At 31.4% G+C, this 9,472-nt stretch overlaps 1 protein-coding gene across 2 annotated transcripts; it reads right to left on the reverse strand.

The window, feature by feature from the left end:
* Positions 1-3,447: 3,447 nt before the first annotated feature.
* Positions 3,448-5,025, reverse strand: LOC109594549 (uncharacterized). Of its 2 annotated transcripts, none has more exons than XM_049970635.1 (6): positions 4,906-5,025; positions 4,459-4,853; positions 4,250-4,405; positions 4,175-4,195; positions 3,775-4,109; positions 3,448-3,710 (listed from the first exon to the last, which is right to left on the reverse strand). In XM_049970635.1, exons 1-6 carry the CDS (start codon positions 4,912-4,914, stop codon positions 3,508-3,510), a joined length of 1,119 nt encoding a protein of 372 aa, XP_049826592.1. In that variant the 5' UTR covers positions 4,915-5,025; the 3' UTR covers positions 3,448-3,507. The 2 variants fall into 2 exon arrangements, with proteins under 2 accessions (XP_049826592.1, XP_019865330.2); XM_020009771.2 differs by having other exon boundaries at positions 4,911-4,975.
* Positions 5,026-9,472: the final 4,447 nt, after the last annotated feature.

Consider the following 9,472-nt stretch of genomic DNA (forward strand, 5'->3'; position numbering starts at 1 on the left):
ATCACTGTAAGTCTTCTTCCATGAGAAGAAGGTTGCATGAAGCTCGTGGAGGCAGAAGATCTTTTCCCTAAGGAGCTGCTGAGAACGTGGTGAGATATATCAAGAGCAAAACATGGCTTCAATTGTTACTTTTGAAGGTGGTTCTGTAATAATGTGTATATTATATCTCTAAACTATGAATGCTCGACGATATCGCGACTTGTTTATTCCTGGAATCCAATTTAACACCTACGAGACCGTCTTCAAAGACAAATTTATATTCTAAACCACCAGATTTCAAATTTGGAGGAGTTTTCTACTCCCCTTAGAGAAAAATGGAGAGCTATAGATCAAGAACTTATTTGGGTAAAGCAACTAAGTACCAATTTGAAAAACTATTCCCCAACTCCCTTTAAACTTACAGGTGTCACAATAATATTAAAAATAATATAATATAAATTAGATGAGTAAAAATATATATTTTTTTGTTATTTTGTTTTTAGAAAGAGAAAATTATTGAACTTTTTGAATATGTTTGTAAAAGGTTTCAGTGAATGAAAATTAAATAAAAATCAAATGTACATTGTAATGGAATAATATATTTAAAATACACATAATTCTGATCAAATTTAAATTATGTAGAAAAAATAAATTAATAATAAATGTGTGTTTAAAAGTATTAAACAAATATAAAATGATAATTATAAAATTAATAAGAGAAAAGGTTTAAATAAATACATAATAACATATATTTAAATATATATATATATTATATCGATAAAGTATTTTAATAAATTTTGTTTAATGTAAAAAAGACGAAGTCAAAAATTAAATACATACGCAAACAATCCGGGCATAACCTCGCGGTGGCCGTGTTCTTCGAAAACAAATTTCCTAATTCCACAGATTTAAAAAGTTTAATAACGTGTTTAAGTTGGGCAAGAAAAAAAATTTCACTTTGAGCAGGCCAGACTTGCTAATTGCTTCGGTAAACAGACGCGCTTAATATTTTTATAAAAATCTTTCATTTACATATATTTAATTTAGTTCACATAAAGCAAATATTGAAATAATCACATTATAAAAGTGCTTTTAAATGCAACCGGGTTATTAAAAATGCGCCTGGATCCCGGGGGCTGTTGATTGAGTAAAGTTTATATTATGAATTTTACTGCTCTCTCGTTCCTGCAGGCCAGGATTTTTTAAAAATTCTGTACACATTGCTTAATACACTGTTGACTTTTAGTTTTGAGCCGACATAATAATCGCCGTTAAATATACAGCGAATTTCAACACTAAAATTAAATTACTTTGTCAGTTTTGTAACGTGGATATGTTAATGATCAATATTTCAATGCCTGCTTGACATGCTGAATTCCTATTTAACTCCTTGTTTGTACGCATTATTACGGCCATAATATGGATTATTTACCGTACAAACGTCCTTTATTCGTATCATTTCGTTTGATTTTTGATCGATCTATCGGCAATTTATTTTACACATACACACAATTAACGGTCCCGTTCAATTAGGGGTTGCAATTATTTTCCAACACATTTTCATTTCGGTCGCACGCAAACCGTATGTTGTGCCAATCATCCACTTGTCATATATTACAATTCGATGCAATAAAGAACAACAATGAGCGACGACAGTGGGCCGAAACTGTTGGGTGGCAAAACACACGGCCAACACGCTCCCTCTCAAGGACCTTCCACCCCAACAATATCGCACCGCATTAAACGCAATTTCATTCCCTGTTTTTTATGCGCCTCATATTGCGGTTACCGATTGATCCAATGAATTTTACGGCCTGCGCGTCTCAATTATTATGATCCGTCTTCATATACACAGAATCCGGCTTTGTTTGCAGTCAAGTAAAAAATAAAAAATAAAACGATGATGAATGAAGATTCGCTCATCGGCTGTTTGGCATATCCATTAATTTCCAAGTCCCGATGAGTGAAGCGAACAGAAACATTGAACGCAGTCTGTTTGCGGGGGATTCCCTTGTGACTAGACTGAATTAATTACCGTCAACGAATAGGGATAAATCTCTATTATATCCTCCGTGCAGCCTTTAACTGTTTAGTCTCATCGCCCGCTGATACCTAGCTTTCTCCGTGAATGTGTACACTAGCTTTGGAAGAACGCTAAAAGCTTTCAGTGATTTAATTAAATTTTACATGTTAGTACGTTTATGGTACCGTGTTTATCGACTGATTCCAATTACAGATTGAATAATCGTTTTGTTCTGCGACTACAAGTAATTTTTGCGTTAGGTGTCACTGATGAAAAATGGTTTATAAGCACCTGCATCTTGTTGTTATTATTCACTCTCGAAATTAAAAGGTTTATAGACTACCGAAATATCCATCGTATAATTTTTATCATTTATACTGCCTGTAAAAAACACGCAAACCCAAAACTTCTTAAGATTTTTTTTCTAATTTGGTATATGAGTAGACACCTATTGAAATAAGAAATCATTACAATTTGAAGTCAATCGGAAAACGTATTATTGCTTTTTTGGTCCTTTTTATTCTCTTAATTTTTTAAGGTATTGCAAATAAGTGTGAATTTGTCACAATTTGTTCAGTAATTTATACCAAACGTTTAACATGCCTAGAGTACGAAGGAGAAATAATTTTAGACAATTAACCGAGTTTGATAGAGGTAGAATGGTGGCCTGTATGAAGGAGGAATTTCGTTTCTACAAATGAAAGATGTTGGCAATCATGGAGTGAAGAGGAAAAGAAGTTCCGGAAGACCCAGAGTTACCACAGTGCTTCAAGACAGTCGTCTTCGATTATTGGCCCTAAGGGACAGTATGAGTACAACGCGGATGATTGCTGATACATTTTTTACCGATGAAGGTAGGTCAATTTGTATTCAATCTGTTTACCTCCGTATAAGGGCTACGGAGGTATCGCCAATTTTTCGTTTTACCTCTAACAGCAAACGATAACTTCTACCCTCCATACGAAGAGATCTCCGACTAATTTTTCAGCAATACATTAAACTTCCTAGACGCCTCTTATGTGAATTTACAGCCTTGGCCACCTAGATCTCCAGACCTTTCTCCAATCGATGGGATATGATGGGGCGATACTTAACGAATTTACAGCGCCCTCCACAGACTCTTAATGAACTAAGAAATCAGATTTAGTTTGCCTGGAATGAAATACCACAAGAAAATGTCGATAATCTCATTAGATCGATGCCACGACGCGTTAATGAGTGTCTTAATCAAAGAGGGGATCCGACCCGTTGACACTTTATGCGATAAAATTTTATTTAATTTTTTAATCTATTATTATTTTGTAATAGGATAACATTTTGGAACAAATCAATTATATCTAGGTGTTGTGTTTTTTTTTTTGCACGCAGAATATATTAAATAATCGAATAATATTATTAGGTGTGTTGATTGTAGGACTTTCTTTAACTAAATTAAAACAAAGGAATTATCATACTTTTTTTTATTAAATGAATATTCACAACCCCATGTGAAACAGGTGAAGTCATCACGTATCTGGTTCATAGTCAACATCACTGTCGACCTCCTCCTCCGTTTCTGCTTCAAATATAGGAGGGTTGGGTGACCATTCGCCCAATTCATTTAATTTTATGTTTTTATGTAAAACCTTTAAATAGTGTATAACCGTTTTAGCCTCCTTCTCCGTTTGTAAGACGGGCTTGTCCCTCTGATCCGAAAAGTAGTCCCAATCTTTCAAAAAAATAAAAAAATCACATTATACACAATATAAGGCATTTTTTAGTAAAATGCTTACCGCTTATGAAAGAAAGCGGCGTCGAAGGAGTGTTGTCCACGTCGTCGGAAGGTCTTTCAATCATTTTATTAATACGAGTGAGGATGTCATCCAACTCGTGAGTTTTGACAGTTTCATCAACAGTTATAATTTCACTGGTTGTTTCCTCTAATGTAGTCGTTGAGCTGGGATCTTGTATTTCTGGCTCACGCTCGATAGACTTCCGTTCTTCCTCCATTTCAGATTTTCTACCCGTAGTCCATTTTGTGTAATCCTTTGGATAATAACCCACTGGTCTCGACTTATAGAACCTACAGTTCTCTTTTATCCACTTTTCTTCTTTGGCTGACGGCAACCTGTAGTATAACATATTACATATAATATATAACATTCTTTACATTAAATCCTTATATTTGTCTACCTTGTTGCTTTGATTTCACCCCTAAAAATATTTTAATAGATTAATTAAATATTTTCGGACGAAATAGTAACTTACTCTTTATCACCGTCAATGACTATTATATTATTATCTGCAATATATAATCCGTCGGCGAGCTGATAGCAATTTTTGGGCAATTTTCTGGGAACTTCGTCCCAAGTCTTGTATTCCTTACCCACGGGTTGCAATTTCTTTTCAAATTCTATATTAAACCTTCAAGTAAGAGGAATATTAACACAAATCCCCAACGGAAATTTCTTAGTTACCTTCGATCTCGTAGAAGTGACACATTAATATTTTCAAGATTGATTAATTTCCCACGATTCCAAAGATAACAAGTACTAGGAACTAGTTCTCCTTCGAAAAAACGCGCTTGAATAGTTTTACCATTAGGAAAAGTGATCTCGCCTTTTCCGTGAAACAAACCATTTTCGAAGGAGCCCTTATAAATGGAATTATCTGCAAAAGTGTACGTCCCTTCTCCACAAAAGTCCAAAGCGTTTACGTAGCCCTGATATTTAGATCCAGTGCAATAAGTTTTGGTGTCCTGGTAAATTTGACCGAAACCTGTGTGACTGTAATTTTCGGTTGCCTTATTAGTTTTTATTGTCACCAGCATCGGTTCGTCTGTGTCCCAGTCGATACCGAATGGGGTTGTTTCCTGAACATTATGGGAATTTAATTACTGCATCGTAAATGATTTTATCGCTTACCATACTCATATTTACAGCTTGTAATTTTACGATCCCCACAAGAAAAAATATTATTGAATTAAACCAACCCCGCCGAGAAGAAAATATAGACCACCCCCCCAGAACGATTGACGTTTTAAATTGTCACATTTATTCCCTGTCATAATCCCTAAGCGTACGTTTACACGATAACATTGCAAAACCATAAAATATCCAAATTCCGTAAAGAATGGCAGATTAAAAAAAACTCTCGAAGCTGTTTAACCCACAAGCACTTATCCCAAAGCGACATCCACAATTTCCGTATCGAAAACAGCATTTTAAGAATGAATGACATTTCTGCCGTGGTACGTGTCTTTCCCGTGGTGTTGTTACTTTTGATGGAGTGGCCACCCTGACAGCCGCAACAATTGTCAGTGTTCTTAATCTAGTGCACTCTGTCACCTCCACGGAGTGCCCGACACAATGTCCCGTAACAATTACCGGCTCGATAATGTTGAGCAGATTTGCAACTGACACCATCAATGAAATGTTACGGGTAAACGTATTCGGACGTCGAAGGCTAAAACATGAACAATTGTGTCAGTTTCAGGCAAAGAATGCTTACATAATTGGAAACGGAGAATTGTAAAAATATTTTTATGATATTTAAAGAAGATTGATAATACTGTGTGTACACAATAAAAACCAGTGTTTATTTTTATTTTAGTTTCTGTATATACACTCATTAAACTGATCTTAGTTACTATGCTTGTTAAGTAACCCTAATAAGTAATATATTTCCAAAAAAGTTTGTGATTGTACTTATTGGTTACATTATATATAAAAAATATAAACCAATCAATGTTTTTTAAAATAAAATAGACGATATATAAACTAATAATATATAAAATAAAAACTAATGTTTTTAAAATTAAATTTATTTTTATTTTCTGAAAGTACCCTCATTAAATTGATCTTAGTTACTTATTTGCTTGTTGAATAATTCCAATGAGCAATATATTATCACAAATGTTGGTGATTACATTTATTAGTTACTTGGGTATAAAAATATAAATTAACCAATGTTTTTAAAAAAAGGTAAATAATTAATATTGTTTATAACATATTCAACAAAGATTTTTGTTTTTAAAATTAGTTCATTTTTACTTTCTGTATATACACTCATTAAACTCAACTTAGTTACTATTTGCTTGTTGGGCAATCCCAATGAGCAAAATATTACTAGAAAATTGGTGATTTTAAAATTAGTTAATATTTATTTTCTGTATTAATTAAATTGAACTTAGTTACTATTTACTTGTTAGCTAACTCCAATGAGCAACATATTACCAGAAAAATTCGTGATTAAATTTATTAGTTACTTTGCATATAAAAATATAAATCAACCAATGTTTTTAAGATAAAAATAGATTACTAATATTTTATATAACAAAATAATATACACACAAAGACTGTTGATTATAAAATTATTTCATATTTATTTTCTGTATACACATTCATTAAACTGAACTTAGTTACTATTTGCTTGTTAAATAACCCCAGTGAGTAACATGTTACCAAAAAAGTTGGTGATTATACTTATTAGTTACATTGTATATAAAAAATATAAACCAACCAATATTTTTTAAAGTGAAATAGATGATTAATACTATATATAAACTAATGATATATACAATAAAAACTAGTGTTTTTAAAATTAATTTTATTTTTATTTTCTGAAAGTACACTCATTAAACTGATCTTAGTTACTTATTTGCTTATTGAATAATTTCAATGAGAAACATATGATCACAAAAATTGGTGATTAAATTTATTAGTTACTTGCGTATAAAAATATAAATCAACAAATGTTTTTAAAAAAAGTAAATAATTAATATTGTTTATAACATAATAGTATATTCAACAAAGATTTTTGTTTTTAAAATTAGTTAATTTTTACTTTCTGTATATACACTCATTAAACTCAACTTAGTTACTATTTGCTTGTTGGGCAATCCCAATGAGCAACATATTAACAGAAAATTGGTGATTACACTTCTTAGTTACTTTGCATATAAAAATATAAACCAACCAATGTTGTTAAAATATAGTGGATAATTCATATTGTATATATAACAAAATAATGTATACAATAAAGACTTGATTTTAAAAGTAGTTAATATTTATTTTCTGTATATACCTTCATTAAACTGAATTTAGTTACTATTTACTTGTTAGGTAACCCCAATGAGCAACATATTACCAGAAAAAATCGTGATTAAATTTATTAGTTACTTTGCATATAAAAATATAAATCAACCAATGTTTTTAAGATAAAAATAGATTACTAATATTGTATATAACAAAATAATATACACACAAAGGCTGTTGATTATAAAATTAGTTCATTTTTATTTTCTGCATACACATTCATTAAACTAAACTTAGTTACTATTTGCTTGTTAAGTAACCCCAATGAGTAACATATTACCAAAAAAGTTGGTGATTATACTTATTAGTTACTTAATGTTTTTAAAAATAAAATAGATGATTAATACTGCATATAACAAAATAATATATACAATAAAAACTAGTATTTTTAAAACTTAGTTCAATTATTTATTTTCTGTATATACAATCATTGATTTGATCTTAATTACTAAGTTGGTGATTAAATTTATTAAAATTTATTATTCACATAAAAAATATAAACCAGCCAGTGTTTTTAAGATAAAATAAATAATATTTTATATTGTACCTATCTTATTTAATTCACTATGGTAACTATTATGGTATAATAATTATCAAAGTCACAATAATGATTACGTTTAATAGTAAGATCATTTCTAAGCTATATCATCACGTAGTACTATAAAAGTTTTCATGCCATATAAAAATATATAGATTAATATTATTGACTTTAAAATTTTGTAAAAGTATCCGGAAATCAATCATATAACTCATTTTAAATAATCCATTGACCCTTAAATTCGATTGTAAATCATTTTGTCTATTTGTTGATCATCTAAACTGATATCTTATTGGAAGACCTACTGATATTAGTAAGCTTTGATGTTTATTATGTGAGCACAGACTCGTGACAATAACTTTAGAAGCAAGGTTGTTTTCATGAAAGCCTTTGACATGATAATTTATAGAGACATTACTGAACGTTTCCGTTTTAAATTTTCCTTTTGCAATTAAGTAATTTTCCTCCAGCCAATCCTTGTTACATTAAAGGCGACAATTTTTTTTTTATCTCGCAACCGGCTCGATCCCGATGAAACCAGTATGTAATGAGTCATGGCATGGGCCCTTTGATAAGGAGTGCAGTTATCAGCCCGATGCCACCACAGTCCGACTTGTATGTGTGTGTATGTACGCCGTTAATTCCGGGAAGATTTCCCAAAGGCAGGTCGTAAGAAGCGACGTCGCCATAATACGTTCGCCCATAAACCAGTCCCGCTGTTTGCATAAGATGGCGGTCTATGTTATCTCCACTCGGGCGATAAGGCCAGGTAATTCCGTGCGACGTTGTGTCCAATAAATTACTTGCATCTCTCTCTCGCGCGCTACGTTGTTTGCACATCCATACGTGGGTTTCCACTTTCATATTCCCTTTGCTCAAGGCGCGTTATTAGATTTGGGTCTCTTTGTGTCCGTCCGCACTTGCCGAGATTAATTTCTACGTTTTTGTCGGACGCATGTGGCAAGTGAGCCGGTTTCCCACAACTATTCTGCCGTCGCTTTTTTGAAGGCACCTCTTCCATTTGGAGATATAAGCAAATATCACATTTGAAAAAATCAAATAGTCAAAACGATATTAATAGTCAAATTTTAATGGCACAGGTACACGTTTCAAAAACAAGTGAATCATCTGTTAAATCTTAACTCAAATATTGTAAATATACATATGTGATACAAGTCATGTAATATACTTGAACTAACAAGTAAATAAGAATATTTAAAATTTACATGCTTAAATTCACAACGATTACACAAAAGCTGAAATTTGAACAGAAAACACAAATTTGAATATATTAGGAACAAAAATATAATTGCAGTACCTACCTATTATAGACATAAAAAGATTTTGTGAACTTAAATTAAATGAGAAACAGAGTTTAATTGTTATACATGTTGACTAATTGGCTATTAAATTAATAAATTTAACAAAATTTTCTTGATGATCCTAAAATAATGGTTTGGATTTGGTTCTATATCAAACATGTTCCTGAATTTTTGACACTGAAAAATTAGTTCATAGGCACCTTGCTGCTCTTCAAAAATGTGCTCCTAATTTTTTCTTCAGTTCCATATAGCAAAATCTATATGTCGTCATTATTTGATTGTATAGAAAATTTCTATTTAAATTTTTTGTAGGAAATTGAAAGCTCTACAAAAAAGTATCTTATAATTTTGCCATAACTCTTACCATTTAAAAGATATCGGAAATCAAAGAAAAAAAGAATTTAACAAAATTTTCTTTTTTACTTCTAAATTTTATTACTCGTAGATAAATAAATATTATAGAATACGCAATATATCTTTGTAGGAAACTAAACGCTCCATAAAAAAGGCTTCTTGTGATCAATCGATTACGGAT

Source organism: Aethina tumida, chromosome 1, assembly GCF_024364675.1.
Source record: "Aethina tumida isolate Nest 87 chromosome 1, icAetTumi1.1, whole genome shotgun sequence".
Classification (NCBI taxonomy): domain Eukaryota; kingdom Metazoa; phylum Arthropoda; class Insecta; order Coleoptera; family Nitidulidae; genus Aethina; species Aethina tumida.

Coding starts and splice junctions, on each gene's coding strand:
- LOC109594549 (XM_049970635.1), bottom strand. Junction 4,110..4,174: donor GGTGAAATCAAAGCAACAAG/GTAGACAAATAT, acceptor GTTATACTACAG/GTTGCCGTCAGCCAAAGAAG. Junction 3,711..3,774: donor GCCGCTTTCTTTCATAAGCG/GTAAGCATTTTA, acceptor TTTTTTTGAAAG/ATTGGGACTACTTTTCGGAT.